This window comes from Typha angustifolia, chromosome 15 (assembly GCF_048772165.1).
Source record: "Typha angustifolia cultivar Huaian chromosome 15, ASM4877216v1, whole genome shotgun sequence".
In the NCBI taxonomy this organism is placed as follows: domain Eukaryota; kingdom Viridiplantae; phylum Streptophyta; class Magnoliopsida; order Poales; family Typhaceae; genus Typha; species Typha angustifolia.
In genome coordinates, this window is record NC_133253.1 from 16,177,565 (window position 1) to 16,198,063 (window position 20,499).

General features: G+C 36.5%; 3 protein-coding genes across 8 annotated transcripts; 2 read left to right on the forward strand and 1 right to left on the reverse strand.

The window, feature by feature from the left end:
- Positions 1–4,263, forward strand: LOC140777686 (uncharacterized). Its single transcript, XM_073121974.1, has 3 exons — positions 1–288; positions 2,148–2,309; positions 3,719–4,263. The coding sequence occupies exons 1-3, from the start codon at positions 22–24 to the stop codon at positions 4,076–4,078; spliced, it is 789 nt and encodes a 262-aa protein (XP_072978075.1). The 5' UTR covers positions 1–21; the 3' UTR covers positions 4,079–4,263.
- Positions 4,264–4,797: 534 nt separating this feature from the next.
- LOC140777685 (uncharacterized) lies at positions 4,798–9,298 on the reverse strand. 5 transcript variants are annotated; one of them, XM_073121971.1, is made up of 6 exons: positions 9,137–9,298; positions 8,937–9,034; positions 8,641–8,779; positions 5,815–6,725; positions 5,264–5,441; positions 4,798–5,127 (listed from the first exon to the last, which is right to left on the reverse strand). In XM_073121971.1, the coding sequence occupies exons 4-5, from the start codon at positions 6,684–6,686 to the stop codon at positions 5,270–5,272; spliced, it is 1,044 nt and encodes a 347-aa protein (XP_072978072.1). In that variant the 5' UTR covers positions 6,687–6,725; positions 8,641–8,779; positions 8,937–9,034; positions 9,137–9,298; the 3' UTR covers positions 4,798–5,127; positions 5,264–5,269. The 5 variants fall into 5 exon arrangements, with proteins under 5 accessions (XP_072978072.1, XP_072978071.1, XP_072978070.1 ...); XM_073121970.1 differs by lacking the exon at positions 8,641–8,779 and having other exon boundaries at positions 5,815–6,720; XM_073121969.1 differs by lacking the exon at positions 8,641–8,779.
- Positions 9,299–11,141: 1,843 nt separating this feature from the next.
- LOC140778514 (protein EMBRYO SAC DEVELOPMENT ARREST 30) lies at positions 11,142–19,382 on the forward strand. Of its 2 annotated transcripts, none has more exons than XM_073123269.1 (11): positions 11,142–11,282; positions 12,327–12,521; positions 12,725–12,812; positions 14,662–14,729; positions 14,805–14,893; positions 15,013–15,256; positions 15,566–15,678; positions 15,853–15,943; positions 16,150–16,278; positions 16,589–17,142; positions 18,635–19,382. In XM_073123269.1, exons 2-11 carry the CDS (start codon positions 12,369–12,371, stop codon positions 19,074–19,076), a joined length of 1,971 nt encoding a protein of 656 aa, XP_072979370.1. In that variant the 5' UTR covers positions 11,142–11,282; positions 12,327–12,368; the 3' UTR covers positions 19,077–19,382. The 2 variants fall into 2 exon arrangements, with proteins under 2 accessions (XP_072979370.1, XP_072979371.1); XM_073123270.1 differs by having other exon boundaries at positions 12,728–12,812.
- Positions 19,383–20,499: the final 1,117 nt, after the last annotated feature.

A 20,499-nucleotide genomic window follows, 5' to 3' on the forward strand; every position in this document is an offset into this window, starting at 1 on the left:
AAGAGAGACAGAGAAGTCTTGATGGATGGAGGTGAGTGTTCGCCGATGTCTCCATCGGCCGCCCAGTACACGCTTCCGCCGAGCCGGTTCCAGTGCGAGGATATCTTGTTCTGCGTGGACGTGGACTCGGAATCCCGGACGGAGATGAAGGTATCAGGCCCCAAAGGGCGGCCGATCACGCGCCTCGACGCCATCAAGCAAGCCCTCCTCCTCTTCGTCAACGCCAAGCTCACCATCCACCCCGACCACCGCTTCGCCTACGCTGCCCTCGGCCACTCCGTCTCTTTGGTCTCCATTTAACTCTTCTTCTGTGTCCATCTCTTTATTCCCGTTAAGGTTTTTTTTTTTTAGTTTACAATGAAAGTTTTTTTTTTTTTGTTTTTGTTTGTTGAAGTTATGATTATATTTTGAGTTGAATTCGAAAGAAAGATGAGCACTAGAGTCGATCGGAATGATGAATTTACTACCTAGGTCGAAATGAAGAATGCTTAAGAGGTGGATTTCTCGCAATTGATGAAGCCTGCTTAAGGATCAAGTAACCAACTTCCCTTTAAACTGAAAAACAAAATTAAGTGAGAAAATCTTGGAATGACCCTGAAATTTGAAAGCCATGAGTTTAATCAGAAGGATTAATATTGGTGAAAAAATGACATTTTGCTCAAAACTCTGGCTAGAAGGAAGTTTGGTAAGTGACCATGGAGGTCGTACAGATATGCAGATGAGTAATGAATGATAATAAATATGAAGAAAATAAGCTCGTGGTGATATATAAAATCAGCTGGGATAATGAGAACTTTAGATTGGAGGAATTTGAATATGGCTAAAAGAAGTCATTTATCTTGTTTGATTTTATGAAATTCAGTTTTATGTCGAAATAAAGTTCAAGATTTTGGTATTCTTTTTTTCCTTTTCTTTGACATTCTTCTATCGTAACTTGTTGTTTCCTTTTTGTTATGACTACATTGACTGGTTAATCTTATTACTGAGTGATTTTACACACCAGCTTTAAATTCAACTTCTCTAATTTAAATGGAAGATTTTCTCTTTATCTCTTATTTCTTCCTCTACAGGTAGGATTAAATTCAGTCTTAATTCTTATTGAGTTTAGATATGTTTTTCTATGTTCTATGGCCGAAACTCTTGGGGTTACAGTATGTGCTATGATGAATTTCATATAGTTGTTCTTAAGAACAATCTACATGACAAACATTTCCACTTATGAAAACAATCTTAAATGATGTTCTGGTTTGCAATCTAGTTAGCTTTATCTTTCTGGCCATCATCACTATTCTCTCTTGGTATCTCTTCTGTTTCTTCTTTTTATTTTTGGTCCTTCCATTGGAAGGGAAATAGAAGTAGCCATATCAAAATAATTGAACAAGAATATGACATTGAAAGGAAGAATCAACTTTTGCCCCTTTTCCACATGTCTTTCAAACAAGAGTTGCTTCCTTTCCATGAGCATTGAACTATTGTTCTGTCACTATCTTCTCGTGATTTTTCTTCTATTCCTTTCCTTCTTTTTCCCTCCCAATGCATTTCTCAGCTTCTATTTGAGGGGCAACTTCTAGTAATAGAAAGAGCCATCTCAAAATGCTTTGTTATTTCATGACTATGAACAGTGATATTGGAATGAAGAATCAATCTTGCTTCTGTTCCATGTGTTTCATCAAAAAATAAAAGAAAGAGCTCCCATTACTATGAGGACAATATAGAATGAAGCAATTTCTGTGAAATTACTCTTTCCTTCATGCCTCAATATTTCAGGTTTTACCAATGATGGGGCAGTAGGTTCCCGTAGAAAATCAGTCAAAGGAGGACAGATTGAGACAAATACTTAATAGTTATGTAATTTTTGCAAATTAAATATTGACAATCTATACATCTATGCATGTAAGCTGCATACTCTGCATTTTTCTCTATATATCATGGTATGTGACTCAAACTGAGAGAATATCATGGAAATTTAGTAATAGAAGTAAATGGTGATTTGTGAAATTAAAATGAATTTTATGCAAGGTTACTTATTGTTTGCCATGAACATTTAGATATGAGAAATAAATGGTTTGGTTGTCCTGATAAAATTTTAATACTATGTTGGCTCTTTTGATGAACAAAACCTTAAGATAAATTTCCATGTTTTGAAGGTAAAGAAGGACTTCAGCAGTGATGTCAACTCTGCAACAGAAGCAGTTAGATCACTCACAGCAGCGGAATCACCATCTGGGCTTGCAGATATTACCCAGCTTTTCCGTATAGCTGCCCATGAAGCAAAAAAATCACGTGCACAAGGTCGACTCTTTAGAGTGGTAAGTGTCATCATATTGCTCTAGGAATCAATTTTCTGTGTGTGCATGAGACTATTATATTTCATAAGGTTTCTTATTTGAGTTATCAAAATCCAAGACTTTATGGTTTTTATTTTTTAGGTAAATTCCATCTGTTTTTGCATTTTACAATCATGTCCGGGTTCTGAAATGGTGTAACTCACTTCATCTAAAGATTAATTTATTGGAAATACGACCAAGACATTGTTATGGAGGAATCAATGCTGATTTGAGAGGATAACCACAAAAATGTTTGCACTGATCTCATCATACATTTCTTTTTTTATATTTTCAGATGCCTCACATTTTAATTCATGCGACTGTTTTTAGATGAGGTTATCTTCTCTATGCAAATATGTCCATAATCTGCTGATATTGATATAAGAGTATAAGAGAAACAACTAATGTTGCTGGCAGTATCCAGTTCAATAAGATAGATAAGAACAGTAAAACTATAACCATAAAGGAACCAAGCTCTGCCACTTTTTATTCAAATAATTTTATTTAACTGTATGTAATCACCTCAAGAATCTGGTCTAATGCAGATGTCTGTGACTCTTATTTTGCAATATCAATGTTTTGAAAGGTGTTTGCGGCATGCTGTTAATCACCCCAACCCATAGTGCATAGTGGTATGTGAGTGCCTAGGCAATCTAACATATTTATTATATAAAAGTTAAATATAATAATTATAATATATAATATTCTAATATAGTATCTATAAATTTGCACTATTAATAGTTTAACATGCTATTAAAATCTAAAAAGTAAAAAGTAAAAACTAAGTAGCAATATAGCAAGTGAAGTGACCGCCGGTGGGGAGTGAGAGTGAAAGAGGGAAGAGTGAGAATGCGAGAGTGTAGATGAGAGAGAGAGGAGTGGGAGGGGTAGTTGCCTATGAGAAATTGAGTGGTGAGAGTGAAGAGTGATAGACAGAGAGGAAGATGGGAGATAGAGAGTGGTAGGTGGTTGCTGTCAGCGGAGTGGTTGTCGGGTGAGTATTGAGAGACAGAGAGAGAGAGAGAGAGAGAGAGAGAGTGTACAGAGGAGAGACATAATCTGACTAAACAGTGTAACGGTGCTAGTTATTTTTGGCCTTCAATCTAATAATTCCGATTAAAAAGCGGACACAGAATGATGTTAGAATTCACTCCGTTATAAATTAGAGAAACATAATCTTACAATGTTTTTTTCAAGGACATTGCTTTCTCTTTAAATGTGGCATTTGTATTCTATAATAGCTGTTGAACTATATAATATCTATGTTGTGATAATTGCATACAGTATGAAAATATAGAAAAAAGATCCTTCATTTTCATGTCGAAATCCGTAAAGTTTGTGTGGCTAATATCTCGACTTCACCAAGATTTTCCTTTCTTTTCCCCTTTCAGATACTCATCTACTGCAGATCATCAGTTCGTCCGCAGCATCAATGGCCTGTTAGCCAAAAGCTTTTCACCATGGATGTTATGTATCTCCATGACAAGCCTAGCTCGGAGAACTGCCCGCAGAAGGTATATGATGCGTTGGTTGATGCCCTAGAGCATGTCACTGAATATGAAGGCTACATATTTGAGAGTGGACAAGGGCTCACCAGGGTCCTATTCCGCCAAATGTGCATCCTCCTGTCTCACCCTTTGCAGCGTTGTGTGCAAGATGACCTTGACATACCGAAGTCCCTCGCAAGGAAGTCTCCACCGCCAAGTGATGTTCCTCCAAATGAAGAGAGTATGCCTGCCCCCGGTCAGTAGGGGGTGGGGGGATGCCATTGAGTAGATGGAGCCTTTCGAGGTATCTTATGGGATAGCAGACACCCCCACAATTTGATGAAGAATGATACTTTTATAAGCATTTCTACTTTTATAAGTGTATGCTGCTTCTTGTACTGCAAAAGCTTACTTCCAAATGAATGCCAAAAAGGCTCTCTTTTAATCCTTCCTTTTTCTAGTTCACTTGTGTTCTTGGAGTCTCAGACAGTTGTCTTCTCAGTACAATGATCTCGGATGTTTAAAAAGTTCTTCCATGGTCCAACTTGTTTACATAGCTTACAATTAACTTTTTATTTTGCATGTACAATGCATTTCATATCAGGTCGTTGACCGTATAGAGATTGTTTGGGAGTGAAGAGATTGAGCAGTTTGAGAAGAAGCCATTTCATGGAGAACATCAAGATCTACCTGATTGTTTTCAATCATGTTTATTTGTTTCTATGTATAAACATTATATTCTAGCAGCAAGGAGCTATGTTTTAGTTCTAGCCTGCAGTAGTGGCTAGGTTTAGTTTCCTGATCTTATGATATGAAGTAGGAGCGATGTAAAGTAGAATAGAGGAGCCAATTACTAACTGGCCGCATGCAGATTTATTACCAGATAGCGGCTGATATGCGAGGAAATAGCTAACCTGGAACCATTTTTGTAGTTTGTTTCTTGTTATCGTACCAGATCAAGATTCTCATGAATAAAATTGCCGTTGAAAAGATGTATAAGCTTTTGCATTGAAATTAACATGCACATGTCACATGTCACATACATCAAGTTCAGCTCAAATCCCTAATGTCATTGTTATTGGGATCATGCGCACAGCGAAAGTAAAGCAAGAACCCTAATGTACATTCATCTAAAACACTGATCCTTAATGCATGTTTCTTCTCCCTTTCTTCAATGTAATGTACAATCTATTTCTGAATGTTCTTAACCCTGTCTTCCAAAAGATGAGATGCCAATTGAGGACACGAGAACTTCCCTATCTATTGTAGTAGAATCACTGTTTTCCAAATTTAGGGATCAGCAAGACCATCAACTGCAAAAAAGAGAATTACACGCACTACTTTAGGGAACTTTCAGCAAAACTACCACATTATAACAGCTAAGAACCTAGAACTTTAATTACAGGAAATGCACAAGATAGAGAAGAGCAAGTGATATTGCTGGCTTACTCCCACTCAACAGCAGAAAGGACAGCAGGAAAAGCAAGGAAACCATTTTTGCTGTGATGCATTAGGAGCTTCTTTTGACGGATCGGCTTGTGGAGGAGGTTGTTGTGATGGGTCCTTCTGTGTATCTTGATGCAACGATTCACCATGCAGGGACACATTTCTTCCTTCCCCTGTCAATCTGGAAAAATATCTAATTTTCAAAGCCAAATCCATTTTAGAAAAGGTAGAGTTTTCTGTGTCAGAATAGTATATATATATATATATATATATATATATATATATATATATATATATTACACTCTGTATTAAAACCTAGAGGTACTGCACATGCTTGAGATATTGCAATATATACCCGAACACAGCATTAATGAATCACTGATCAGCGTTTATCATGCTTCATTTTTTTTGTGCATGTCTCTGTTATGTAATTATAACCATAAATGGCGACCAAGCTTCATCAGAAGATATGCATGCAATTATGGAATTGCCTTGGAGAAGAGGGTAGAGAAGAGAAATACTATGTAATCAAGTAGGGCAGAAGAATATCATACATGGGAAAGGCAAAAGAACTGTAGCTAGTCACACTGCCCTCAGAGAGCGCAGATGGACTATCAGAATGATGGACCCCTGCAACTTTGGGCTTGTCCTTCACCGCATGTTCCTCTGCAGCTGCGCGTAGAACATCTTTCATAGCTTCAGCATTTGCTGCTTCAGCTGTTTGTGGTTCCTTTGGATCTACACCGGGAACCTTTGGTGGAGTAGAGCCAGGTGGAGTATTAATTGGCGAATAATCCAAAGGGGTATTGTAGTAATTGGTCAGGTCACCAGACTTCCCCATGTGGATGCTAAACAATGATTCATTTGAAGCCACACTCCATTCCATGGGTACTGTGGACTTCATCCTTGTAAAGATTGCAGCTGGAATCCTGTTGGGATCAGGACAATCTGATCTTCCCATCACCTGAATTGGAGGAGACTGCTTTGCTCCAGGTGTAACTACATAATCTGGTCCAGGAGTGCAGCTTGAAACATGAGATATTGGCTTTCCAGTTTGCTCTTGAGCTGATTGTAGCAATCCAGAAGGATCCTTCTCACCCGGAATGACAGCAGCCACATCATGCTCAACTGACAAGTCAACCACTGCTGTTTCCAATTGAACATTTTCCCCATGTTGTACAGGCTCTGTGCTAATGCTAGTGGTCTCACCTTCTCCTGTCATCGATTGGCTAAGCTCTCTTGCATCTAGTTGAAAGAAATCCTTCTCTGAAGATGTGTCTGAAGATGATGAGGATGAGTAGGATGACTCTTTCTCAACCTTGAGGTCATTTTTTGGCTTGTGCATATCATTGCCATCCTTGTTTACTATAGCCTCAAGAAGTTCTTTATCATGCTCACTAGTTGCATCACCATGGAGAGCATCCATATAATAATGCTAGGATGAGGTCTCTGGCTGTCAGCTGCACTGCAGCATGTTGGCATTTAAGTTGGGGAAATAAAAGAAAGGATTTTCTAAAAATGTGATTGCCCTGAATTAAATTGAGAAAGATCTTAACATATAAAGTAGAGTGGAGCTACACAAGTAAAAGAGGATGTCAGCTTGCAAGTGCCTAAAACTGAACTTCCTTGGAAAATAATTCTTTATAGATCAACATGGTAACTTATTTTTCTCATATCACTAAACTTTTCCTTTTTCTTTTCTTGAAAAATAGTAGAACTTATGCCATCCAATAAACCATAATTCCCTAAGAGGAGTCAAACTCCCGATCTCCTAGTGAGAAACTAAGTGTCTCAACTACTGGGGTTCTAGTCAAGAGACTCATATCACTAGACAAATCACCCGAATAATACATATATAGTATGATTCTTTAAATAACATATATATATGCATACGTTTAATAATAGTTGATTTTCTACAACAAGTTCTACTTGCCTAAATCTCATAGATGTTTCTCTTAAAAAATATATATGAAGCCTAAGACTAGGTTAGAACAATCTGCAAACTTAGCTTCCTCCTCTTGATTGAATTGGTTAATCTTTCTGAAGAGGAGTGAAGAAACTGCCTTTTGTAGTCCAAAAAAGCATCTATGATTACCACTTTTTTATTGGCAGTTCAGTTACAGCAATCGACAAGGAGTTGAAAAGTCCACATGTCAAGGAAGAAGGTATATTTCCCTACATTTCCAAGATTATTATTGCAGTACAATGATAGGATAGTAATATACAAGTGAAAAGATCCAAGTATAATCATAGAGATAACATTTTCAGCTAAGAACATATAACACAGAGATCTAGCGACTGAGCACTACCTAACTGTTTTTCTTTTAGCTGGATGCAACAAAATTGCTTTCCACATAAATATTCAGCAGACCTCAATCCAACATCACGAGAATTGTTATCAATACTCTTTCTACCAAGTAGAAACTTAATTGGAAATAAGCCACTTTTCTGTAGACATGATTGGACAATATTGTTACAATAGTATTGTAAGTGTGGTTTGCGAAAAATAAGTCTGTCACTATTTTTCTCCTTTGCTTTTGCCAAACGAGAAATAGGGCAGGTATTTCCAATGTTTATTTCATGTAGATATGATATGAACATTTTGTTGTTTAAGAAAGAAAGCAGGGACATTGCCAATAAGTTCAAATAGTTTTCTCAAAAATTCGTTATGTAGAGAAGGTATTAGCTATTAAGATATAAGCATAATATATGTGAATTAACAAGCACAAATTGATAACCTTTTGCTACACATTGGCAGAAAGAACTAAACAATGTAGTACAACCCTACTGAAGGATTTGCAACAAAAAAAAAAGAATTGCTATTTGAGTATGCTTTTTGGCCAGTTGAATGAGATAAAATAAATAGATCCTCATAGGGTGGACCTTCATGTTAGGTCATTGCCTTCACAAAGCATCATGAAATTGAAACAAACAAAACATGAAAAGGATAGACACTAAAATATTGGAGTTTAGGACAATGGATGAATTTCACCAACTATCCTTTTAAATTTTCTCCTAGTCCAAAAGAGGAGAGCCATCTTTATTTTCTCTCAGAACATATCTGCCTCAAAATAACAAGGCAGAACTGTGACTAAACACATCGCTCCAATTGTCCCTTCTTTTGGGAAGTTAAGTTGAGGAGGAAGTGAACATACAAATACAAATATTCATTTTCTATCCTAACGCAAGATTTCATCAGGCTGAAGAAATAAAAGGATTTCATGTGATCCATGTTAGAATAACCCGTGAAGCATTATCAATGAAGTCCACAAGCTGCATGTAACAAGATTCCTTGTATTGTCACGCTATGACTCTTATAACTTTAAAAAAGATCAATGAAGATGCTAATTTGTTTCTTTGATGTAAAGGCAATTATATACCTTCCTCTGATGCATTAAGTAAGTTGGTTCTTGGAGCTCATAATCTCCTATCGGTAGAATTCTAGATACAGGATCCACACTAAAGGCAGAAAATTTTGAAAAGTTACCTACTTGTTGGTGGGGAGAGGCTAATCTAATCCTGCAAGAAAAAATGCCACGCATTTTTATGCAAGAGACGCAAATTAGGAACATCAAAGACAAATAATTCATAGATGACTCTCAATCAAATGGAAATCGCCAGCTGCAGCAGAAAGACCAACAAATTCTGCAATCGAGAGGTGGGAAACGCAGATTACCTCGTCTAAAGCATGTTTGATCAATATATCAAGAATCTAAACCAGAAAAATAAGCTTCTTTTTTCACTCCGTCCCCTTCTTTTCTCCTCCCTTTTCCTCTGAAAGAGAAAACCAACGTGATTACATGTTGGACTTATGCCCAACTAAGGAAAAGAGAGTACAATAGCTTGGCAAAACCAGGAGAAAGGTGAAATCTTTACCGGCCGGAAATAGAGGGAATAAGACCTCACGCGAACCTTGGTGGCCCGCAAAGCACGGGGAGCCTCCAATTCCACCACCATCGCCGCCTCATGCAAACGTTGCACGACACCCGCCTCCTGCTTAGGATGTCTCCAAGAGCTGGTGCTGCCCTTATACTACGGCAAATGACCCGGCTTACTCAAGGTAGGACTGTTCTTAGAAATTACAAGGGTAAGTTACAAATTACCCCCTCTGGTTATGCCTAAACTCAAACTGCCCCTTCAACTTTTATTTGTACCCCTTTATGCCTTGGTCCAAACTAATGTAAAATATATTCTTAAAAAAAAAGTAAATCATTATATATTCCATCTAAACATAATAACAAAATTCAATAATTTATAAAACACTCAGTTGTGAGACTTTTCCTCTTATTGTCATTTACTCGCCATTTATTTCATCCTTTAAAGTTTAAAAAAATTATTAAAATTTAATTATTATAATTTAAAAAAGCATCAGAGAGATTATTGGCCGACGATAGTAAACCAAAGGGGATAACAAGCATCCCAAGAATAATTATATCCAAGATTTTATAGTCAAATATGAAAGCTATTTTGTCATTGAATTATTCTTGTGATAAATATGACTAATATAGTAGGAGTATTTTTATTAAGGTGAGTTATCGGGTTAATGTTCGTGGTTAGGTCATCGATCTAGACATCATGCTGAACTATTAGCTTTTCCATTATCTTGAGCATAATTAAAAATGTCGTATTTTCGATCGCTAAAATCGAACCAAGTGTGTCGATTCTAGTACTTACAAGAAAATGAGTGTCATTAGGCATCCCAACAACAAAATCGACACCACTAGAATCACCGTATCTTTTAAAGAACTTGTTCGTATTTTTTTATATTATTATCATTCAAGAGCTCGCATGTTAGATATAAACCGGACAAAATGATATCACTCCATTAATATAAATGCACTTATGTTTCACTAAACTTTTAGCTAATAGATATAAACATCTAATCTAAGGTTCAAATCGTTGTGCTACTGAGTCATTACTCTGCTCCTCCAAGCCGATATACTACTGAGCCATTAAACTAAGTCGAATCAAATTGTTACGCTAAGCCACCAACACCAAAATAATCTGTCGATAGTAAATTTGTTTACAATTTGACTTAAAACTTATGACTTACTAGGTCATAAACAAAGGTACTCTTTCAACTTCCTAAAATTGGGGGCTACTTATCCCTGTTAATTTTAATCCACTCGGAAGCGGGTGGTTCCCAATTGATAGTGGGATTTTTTGTTGTTGTACTTTTTGGGCTTATTTGTTATTGAACTATAGTCCTTCTCGTTCAGAGTAGAAACTAGCAACAAAATGCCATTCTCTCTCTCTTCTATCCTTCTACCCCATTACCTCCCTTAGAGTAATATATGGTCCACCTCGCTCCACAAACAATCGAAACATTAACATAACCAATACAATCATATTTTAAACTGTGGTTATAAATATTTTAGACATGAAAATTTAAGGTGTATTATATTAATTATGTTGGGCAGAGATGGGCCGAATTATTAGAGCAATAACTAGACCTAAACTTGAACCAATTATAGATTGCATCTCATTGAGATGATTTAAAGTCAATCCAGTCTAGTGGAATATTCTTAACCTAACCCGCGGAAAATTATAAAAAATGAGACTGTAACTATATCTAGATTACTAAAATATGACTTTATATTGAGAAAGATAATTTGTTGAGTATTTCGATAATTTTGATATAAATGGGTATTTTAATAATTTAGATATATTACGTTAAGTTGGATTAAAAATATAATTATCTTACTTTAGTCATGATTTTGGGCGTAACTGGTGGGAGTTAAAATGTATTTAATCATGTATATTTCTATTAATTACTAATTTGATTAATTATGCTACAGATTATGTATAATCAAACATTTTTATCATGGCTATATATATATATATTGGTTCGGTAACGCTTCGTATGTCCATGCTGCAGACGAATTACTGGAGAGTGGTCAGTATCGATCGACTCAATAATAACTATAGAAGACTCTCAGACTCCACTGACCTCCTCGGCTCCTCTGATCTCGTTTTCCAACTCCGGTCTTCTCCGACCACCGGATGCGGCAATCACCACGAGGTATGTTTACGCCAATCCGTCTCTGTCTCCATCTCGCTCGCCACATCTGGAAACGAGGTGAGATAACTTCGCGATCCAGATCTCGTCGTGTTCACTTGGCCCCTTTGGAGTTCTTAGAGTGGTTGGATGGGTTCTGTTCCGAGGTCGAAGAGTTGTTGTTTGGCCACTAGATTTTGTTTGGGTTTTGAAGTGGTATTTAATGTGGGCTTATTCCATTCGGAGTCTTTGGTGTTTGATCGATCGGAGGAGCGGTGGGGGTTAAACCCTAAATTTTTTTTGGAGATTTGGTGCTGGAGATCGGTTTTTCTGGTCGGATCTCAGCTGATTAGATAGCAAGAAATAATTGGTTGGTTATTTCTTGGTGCTCCTATCTCTGTCCGGAACTGTACTTGGATTTGGCTAAGGTTTCTTCTGTCAAGATTAGAGCTTTCTTGGATCTTAGTTGGATTAGGGAGTCCATGTTAGATTTTGCTATTAAATCAAATAGAACAAAGAGAAGAGACATTCGAAGGTCCTTAACCTTTACGTATTCCCATACTAATACGTCCTGTTAATCATGCACTGCGTTCCAAATATTTGTATTGCTTCCATTTCGATCGGACGTTAATTGCCATGTACGTTGCCTTTTCAGTGCTTGTCTTCCTTGTTTCTTACCTATCGAGAAGTTGACATCATTCCCGTCTTGTACTTTTTTTATTTTTAACTTTTCAGATCCATTGCTTTAACTTCTTGAAAAGGTCTATATTCAAGTTAGTATATTCAGCCACACAACGTGGTCATTGAAGTTGATCACTATTTGCTCATTACTATCTTTTTATTTGTGATGTAAATGAAACATTCTTGCCCAGTAATAGATTTATTAGTTTTAGTTAATGAGAGAATCTCATACTTTGAATGATCGCGACCATCCTTTTCATGCTCCTGATATTGTAGGACTCTTAATTCGTGCAACATTTACTTATACACACATTGATGGACATATTAACATATTGTTTATGTACTTAGTGAAACATATACCTTATGTGTGCTTTGTTCTGATGACAGGGTTATTTCATATAGGTTCTGGGAGGATAATAATGAAATAAGATGTTACACAAGAGCAAGATTAAGTTGGCTGCAGTGGTGGGAATTGCTTTATCAGTAGTATCGCTGCTAGTTCATCTTTTTCTTGCAAATTATTCTACTGGGGACTTTGTACAGTACAAGTTACGTGCAGACGACTTCTATCCAGTTGGAAAAGTATGTTTATGTTACTTTTGACCATAGCCATAAATCATGATGTACTTGTTCTAGAGTTTAACATGGTATTTTGCACTAAATTGGATATCTTATAGTGAAATTGTGTGCATGTATAATTTGTTTGCTAGAGCTGTTACACAGCTTTAACTTGATCCTAAATTTTCTGATTACCTTTTTTTTTTTTTTTGCCTCAAATGATGTAGCAGAAACTTCGTCATCGAAAATTATGGGGTCCTGTGATCTCTCTGGAGGCCTTGCAACCATTTGCTAATCCTAGGAACTTCTACCCTGGTAATTCTAGTGTTTCTAGTAGTGGAGATTATTTACTTGTATAGTCTGCCATTATGTGTCATGCTCAGATATAGCATCTTTTAGCTACATTCTTGAAAATGTCTTCTACAGACTCTACAAATTTATGCAACCAATGGACAGTTGAGCTAAATATTGACTTCCAACGATAATAACTGTTTAGAGTGATCCTGGGTTCATTTAAATGAGCGATAAAGATTCTACAACTTTTATGCAATCAATGGACAATTGAGCTAATTGTTGATTTCCAAAGACAATAACTGATTAGATTGATCATAGGTTCATTTCAAATGGCGTGGTTATATTGAAGTTGGTTTTTTCATAATTCAATGGAGGGAGAAAAATTGTAAAGGGCATTAAGTATTAAAAAGAGCACACAAAAGCTTTTTGCGAGGTAAAAGAACCTGTAGGAGTAAAATCTCAAGGCTTGTATTTGTTAGATGTTGCTTAATGCAAGCTCACATATCTTTACACATGGAGATAGGGTCAGAGATTGCTTGTGGCTACACCATGGAGCACATTTTGTTCTTTAGTCCTTGGGATGGCATTCATGGGACTTTGCTTTATAAGGGAAAAAGGAATGAGAAATATTCTTCTAAAGATGCAAACATTTGAAAATAAATCATAATAACATGAGCTTAAAGGACTGCTTTTATCGAACTAAATATGAAGTTGATATGTGCTAGAATTTGTGGACCAATATATAGAGAGCTTGAGCGATCTTCAGATATGATAATTATTTTTCAAGTTTGTGAGAGTATGCATGGTCCACAATAAGATTAATGAGTTTTTCATGTATTAATGTGCACCCTCAAATATATGATTGATTTGCCAAGTAGAACTCAACGAAATAAAGTCTCGTGGATATGGCAACAATCAACCAAAGAAGTGCCACAGGCTAGCGATAAATGCCCTCAAAAGTATTTCTATTAGAGGTAGAGATCCATCACAATAATGTGATCTGATGATGAATCCATGATTACTTGATATCTTAGAAAGTTCAGTCATAAAGTGGAATTGTATCATTGTTTTCTCTTTAAGGGAGAGAACATCCAAATTGCTAATTCTGGTGATTTATCATTGAATTTCCTGTAAAATCTCGAACTGATTTAAGAATCCTTTGAGTGGGATATAGTTAAAGTACTGAGAAAATGTATGGACTGGAATTACAGAGAGAAAGCTTGCTCTCAAAATAGAATTATACGAATAGAAAGGAATGGTCCCAAGCGTTTCAAATTGGAGACTTTTAATTCGACTCTATTGAACCTAAAATATAATCATTTATTATGATCTCAAGTGCTAACTTGTGTTTTAAGATGGTCATATAATCTATAACTACAAGTGAATGATTGATGATGAGTATAGGACTCGGTCAAACTTGGTATTAGAACCATGAATAGGATATAAAGGAGGCTTAAATAATTGTTCTCAAACTAATTTTGTTTCTAACCTTGAAAATTTAAAGTTGCCAACCTAGCTTGTTTTGGGATAGTAAATTAAGAGATGAAATAATACATTCTAATTGATTCAACACTTTGTCCATAAACCCCACTATACTCAACGCTCTTTTTCTTGGCAAGCAAAATTCGGAACTTCAGTTTGAAGATTCTTTGGTTTCACTGTTGCACCAACATGTTCAATATATTATGAAAATGGTTTATTTGAAGGATAAAATTTGATTGAATAATTGCATATTTCATAGTTTGTAATTAGATAAAATTTGAAACATTTCCTGCATCAACTTTCCTAAGATGTTTCCATTTTCAGTTCTAATTTGTTTATCTGGAGTGATCTTTTTTGAAAAGAAACTTGTTGTTGCATTTTCTTACAGTCCCTGGGGAGCAAAATGGTTTTATATATGCAAAGATATACGGTGGATTTGATAAGATACAATCTTCAGTAAGTTTTGCTTCCAAAAAGTTCTTTTTGTATATTATCCTTTGGAAGTTTCTAACCTATTTTTCCATTTACTAGATCTGTGATCTTGTTGCCGTTGCTAGGCTTTTGAATGCCACTCTAATTGTCCCAGAATTGCAAGAAACTCTTCGCTCAAAAGGAATCAGGTGCGTTCCTTCTTCCTCTCTACTCTACTAATATATTATGCGTTCCGTTGCTATCCTTTACTGATTTTCTTCCCTAGGTTAAGATTAGTCACCCTAAGCCTGCTACTGTGCTTTTGCAGTTCCAAATTCAAAAGTTTTTCCTATATATACAATGAGGAGCAATTCATAGCAGCCCTTGCCAATGATGTAATCGTTCTGAAGAGCTTGCCAAACGATTTGAAGGAAGCCAGAAGAAAGACCAAGTTTCCTACTATTTCACCTAAGAATTCGGCCTCTCCAGATTTCTACATCAGAGAAGTCTTACCTAGACTTAAGCAATCAAAAGTTGTTGGATTGATAATCACTAGTGGTGGATGCCTTGAGGTGCCAACCTTTTCAACTTCATTTATCTTCTTTTGTAGTATTTTTGGCTTTACGAATAAAACTTACTTTTTTTTCTCTTTCTTTTTTCTTTTTTGATATCTAACATCATGAATTTGTCATCCTTTGTGAAAGTTGTGAAGTTCCTATTGGTTCTACAGATCCAATGTTTTGACCTTTGCAATATGTTGAAACTCGTGAATTCAGAGTTCTGACTCTTCTAAATAGTTTGATAACTAGCTGCCAATTACAACAGATTGAAGCTTGTGATTTTCTACAGAGTTTCTAATCCTTCTCATATTATTTCTGTAGTCTATTCTACCTAGCAGCTTGGGGGAATACCAGAGGCTCAGATGCCGGGTAGCTTTCCGTGCCCTGCAGTTCCGTCCAGAAATTCAGGAGCTAGGCGACCAAATGGTGGGGAGGTAAAACTGTTATAGTTATAGAGTGCAATTTCGAAGCCTTTGTCTGACCTTTCAATCTTAAGCTGCTTCAATTCTTTACAAAGTGGGAATCAAGTGCTTGACCTGTTCATTTATTTCTGTCTCTCATAGTTTCTCATGTGGGAGTCTTCTAACCGTTTTGTAGCTTCTTTGTAGGTTACGAGCATCTGGCCATCCTTATCTAGTGTATCACCCTGGTCTTGTGAGAGATACTCTAGCTTTTCATGGTTGTGCAGAACTTTTCCAGGTTGGTATAGAATGTGATTATCTGCCAGAATACATTCATTACTGCTTGGCATTTGGTTGCTTTGAGCGTGCATCTCAACATCTCAGTTTGTATGGTCTAATATATTCTTCACAATGGCTTTTATGTACAGTTATGAAGGTTTATTTTTACATTTTTTCGTTCTCTTGTTTTATTTTATTGACTGCCATTCATTTGATTTTAACTAGGACGTTCACTCAGAACTCATACAATATAGAAGGAAGCAGATGATTGAACGTGGGAATCTTAAGGAAGAACTAAGTGTTGATTCAATGGCTCGAAAGAAAAATGGCTCATGCCCTCTCATGCCTGAAGAGGTGAGCTTCTTATTTAATCACTACCATGTGAAGTCTAATCCAATCTGAGTCCTTAGACCCTGATACCTTAGTTTGCTCAATTCTTTTAGTTTGAGTAGTCACTGGGACCAAACCTATGTACTTCTCTTAACACATAAGATTGTTATGCCCCAAAAGTGAATATGACCCCCTATAGTTAATGTTTCTGCTTGAAAGTTTCTTAGATAGTTTCTTCTTTGTTTTCTCTACTTCCTGTCATTACTACTTTATTGCAGCGCAGTGCAGTGCAAAACTGCAAATTTCATCACTGAACTTAAAGTTTGCCTTGTAGGTTGGGCTTCTGCTTCGAGCACTAGGTTATCCTGCAAATACGATTATATACTTGGCTGGTGCGGGGACCTTTGGTGGGCAGAGGGTTATTATTCCTTTACGAGCCATGTTTGCAAACTTAGTTGATCGTACTTCATTATGCAGTAAGAGAGAGTTGTCCAATGTGATTGGACCTGAATCTCCTCTTCCTTCAAATATATCATATCTTCCACCAGTCAAAAGTAAGAAACAACTTATTGAAGACTGGAACAGAGCTGGACCCCGACCTCGACCCCTTCCTCCACCTCCTGCTAGACCTTTTTATCAGCATGAGAAGGAAGGTTGGTATGGTTGGATTGCTGAGTCTGAGAGAGAGCCAGATCCCACACCCGTAGATCTGAGGATGCAAGCACACCGATTGCTCTGGGATGCTCTTGATTATTACATTTCTGTCCAAGCTGATGCATTTTTTCCTGGATTTCACAATGATGGCAGAGGGTGGCCAGATTATTCAAGCTTGATCATGGGACATCGCTTGTACCAAACAGCCTCTAGCATTACATATCGTCCTAACAGGTAATCTATGTGCTGCTATATTATATTTTGATTATGCAATATTGCAATTGATTGTAGTAAACAGACCATTTTATGCTTCTCTACCAAAGGTGGAATTGTCTTAGGTCCTGCCCTTGCAGGTGTGGTCACTGCTTCTCTCTTGATCTATGAAAACCTGCAGCCAAATTGGCAACTGGGTGAGGCTCTGGATTGGATGAGGCAACAAAACCTGCAACCAAATTGGCCAATCAAGCTAGGCTCTGGATCAAAGATGAAGCAATAATTGATGCAATGAGAGGTAGAGGATGACATGTAGGAGATAAATGAGAGAAACACTACTCGGTGGATTTAGGGATGGATAGGTAGAACTATTCTGGATGGTGGTTTTGTTTTGTGAATGCTACTACTGGAGAATATGAGGTGAATGGTTGCTTGCGATCAGTAGGAAATAAATGGAAGCAGAATGTGATTTTGGTTGGATTTAGTGATGGGTAGGTAGAGCAATACTGTATGATTTCTTGATGAAGGCTAATTGGCAGGAAGGAGAAGTTGGAGAACTTGAGGTGAATGGCAGATGCTGAAAGAGAGGATAATTAGGGGAAGGGATGCTGAAAGATAAAGGATAATAAGGGAAGAGATGCTAAACAACAAAATGAGGATGTTGGGATTCTGAATGGGATGGTGGCCCTGAGATTAACTTTTCGGCTCTCCAATTCTATTGGACAAAATCAAATGATGTATATTATTATTAACATTTTAGCAAAGTATAATATTTATTTAAACATATATTACAGTAGATGCTGCAGTATAGATCTGTGGGTAATGTTCTTTTAGATACTCTATCCAAGACTAATGGAACTATAGCTTGTGCTGGATCTGACAATTTATGCCCGGACATATCAACCTGCCTTATCTTCAAGTATAAATTTCTTGGAACCTAAAATGCCTCCTGTATTCTCCAAAACAATTGCACTAATGTATAGGGACCAACTTTATGTTCGCCCACAAACATGTGAGGAGATCAACTATTAATTTTTCTGCCCTTTTGTGATGGTTGTATTCTTGTTGTTGGCCCGACTTGTTTCTGCCTGCTAGAAAGTAATACTTGCTGTATTTCTTCCTTTATTTAGGATAAACAAGGATATCACATCCCTAGGGAGGCATAAGAGTTTCTGTACCACTATCATTCCTCGAGTTATGCTATACAGGAATTCACTGAGTATATCAGCATTGCAATTGAAATGTCTTGTGATTTCTAGAAAACCTTGCAGACAAGCTCTTTCATGTGGATCTCATAAAATCAATATTAGTTCTGAAAAGGACAAGGATGTCTGTCTCCTTGATATAATTAAAGGCAGGCTTTTGTAATATTTAATTGTTGGGTTACTTAAGTATGAAATTTAGCAGTTCAGAGTAGATGCCATCAGAAAAATTCTGGTGTTAGTAAATATTGATCATTCATGGTATCATATTTCTTTTGGTACTAAAAGTTTTCTCATCTTACTTTTACCAGGAAAACACTTGCTGAGCTATTTGAAGCTGTGAGTGATAATCTGTATCACACACAACACAATTGGACTGTTCTGGTGCGTGAACATCTTAACAAGAGCTTGGGTGTGGATGGTTTTCTAGCAGAGGCCTTACTGTCGAAACCTACATCTTTCCTTTCTCACCCACTTCCTGAGTGTTCCTGCAGAACATCCAAGTTCCTCAGCATTGCCAATGCAGTAAAAGATAGATATGGACAATTGTTATATGGAGGTGAAGAAGAATGCAGTGAACAGATGGTTCTCAATCTTGCTAAGTCTTCCAAGGCTGATGAATCAAAAGATGATGAGGAAGGAGAGTTGCCAGAAGATGATACTGACACAGAGGGGCAAACAGAATCTGATAATGGAGGAAATGATTCAAATAGACCCTCGGAGCAAGATGAAGAGATGGATCCAGATGATTGAAAAAAAAAAATGAGGGCATTGTCAGATGTAGCTTTTTGTTCGTCCCATTCTTATAACAATGTGACTCCGCACTACAATAGCTCATAAAGATCGGAGATCGGTGAATATTTCAAGGAGTCTCTTCTTCCTGCAACCTTATCAATGACAAGAAAGGTTGCCCTCGGATGTGCTAGCATTTGGATCTTCTGTTTACAGCCTCAATACAGAAATTGACCTTCACATTTTTTGGTGGAACCTCCCGAATCTTTTGTATATTCGATTATATTGTTGGGAACATTTTTTCATTAGTTACTGTTTCTATCTCTCCTTGGGAGGACTCTCTTATACTGGAACTTATACAAGGCCGACTCTGGCAATTGAGGGAAATTTTTTCTTTCATGTAGAAATAATTCCATTAGATATCGAATTTTGCTTTTAGTTTGTCATTTGGTAAGAGACACTTTCCTTTTGTTGTCCTGGCACAAGGTTGCCATACTTTCATTTAAGCTCACTCAGGCACCCAGTTGCCAAAAATTTTAGACATTTTATGGTCTTTGTTTCAAGGCATATCTGGAAATTCACCAAGTATTGCTTCTAAATGTCGATTTTTCATACCGTAATATTCTATCTGGAAAGAACAGAAGGAAACCAATACTGCTGCTTATCTAGTTTATTTTGTGGTCTGCCATTGTCTTAAATTGTGATGCAATTTTGAGTTATCTGCAGTTCAAACAAGAAAGCATATAAATTATTAAACAGGAAGGGAATTCCAGATACTGTTGAATATAAAAGAGTTAACTTTTGATGTTAATAATCATATCGAACAATTATATAAATGATAACTACATTAAAAGATGAGCAGAAACTGTAAAACAACTACTTTATCTTCATCTTTTTTTATAAAGAAAATGCTTTAAGAAAAGGGTTACAGCTCCCTCTTGCACAAAATACACTTCAGTTTATTTGCACACGTCCGTATGGATTGAGTTTAGCTCCAAAACTAAAGTATCTATTCTCAAATTTATATATATATATATATTTTTTAAAAAAAATACTAGAAGAGGGTACCTTAAATGAGTTTAGAAACAATAAATATTTCATTGCAAACTAGAAAGTGGTGTTATCATTAAAAGACTTTTAATGTCATATTAGAAATAATAGATTTAGGGGATATTTAATGTTATATTTTTGAGAGGAATTAGAATTTAACAATATTTCAATCAAATTGATACTGTTATAACTCGAACTCAGAAACATGTATTATACTATACCATTAATATAATAATATTACATGATGAGAGGACAAACAGTTACATGTAATCTTGGGCTGTAATTTGTTCGAAAATTAATGGCAATAGGTAAAAATTAAGAGGGTCAACGTTAAGACAGTGACTTATCTCGTCCTTAAAACTAAACACTAGCTGTGGATAAATAAGAATGGCGG

What these genes read in the sequence shown, in the direction of transcription:
- LOC140777686 (XM_073121974.1), top strand. Translation starts at nt 22, where the DNA reads ATGGATGGAGGTGAGTGTTCGCCGATGTCTCCATCGGCCGCCCAGTAC. An exon ending in TCGGCCACTCCGTCTCTTTG is followed by an intron (nt 289 to 2,147) that starts GTCTCCATTTAA and finishes CATGTTTTGAAG; the next exon opens with GTAAAGAAGGACTTCAGCAG. An exon ending in AAGGTCGACTCTTTAGAGTG is followed by an intron (nt 2,310 to 3,718) that starts GTAAGTGTCATC and finishes TTCCCCTTTCAG; the next exon opens with ATACTCATCTACTGCAGATC.
- LOC140777685 (XM_073121970.1), bottom strand. Translation starts at nt 6,686, where the DNA reads ATGGATGCTCTCCATGGTGATGCAACTAGTGAGCATGATAAAGAACTT. An exon ending in AGTTCTTTTGCCTTTCCCAT is followed by an intron (nt 5,442 to 5,814) that starts GTATGATATTCT and finishes ATATTTTTCCAG; the next exon opens with ATTGACAGGGGAAGGAAGAA.
- LOC140778514 (XM_073123269.1), top strand. Translation starts at nt 12,369, where the DNA reads ATGTTACACAAGAGCAAGATTAAGTTGGCTGCAGTGGTGGGAATTGCT. An exon ending in TTGATAAGATACAATCTTCA is followed by an intron (nt 14,730 to 14,804) that starts GTAAGTTTTGCT and finishes TCCATTTACTAG; the next exon opens with ATCTGTGATCTTGTTGCCGT. An exon ending in GTTGTGCAGAACTTTTCCAG is followed by an intron (nt 15,944 to 16,149) that starts GTTGGTATAGAA and finishes GATTTTAACTAG; the next exon opens with GACGTTCACTCAGAACTCAT.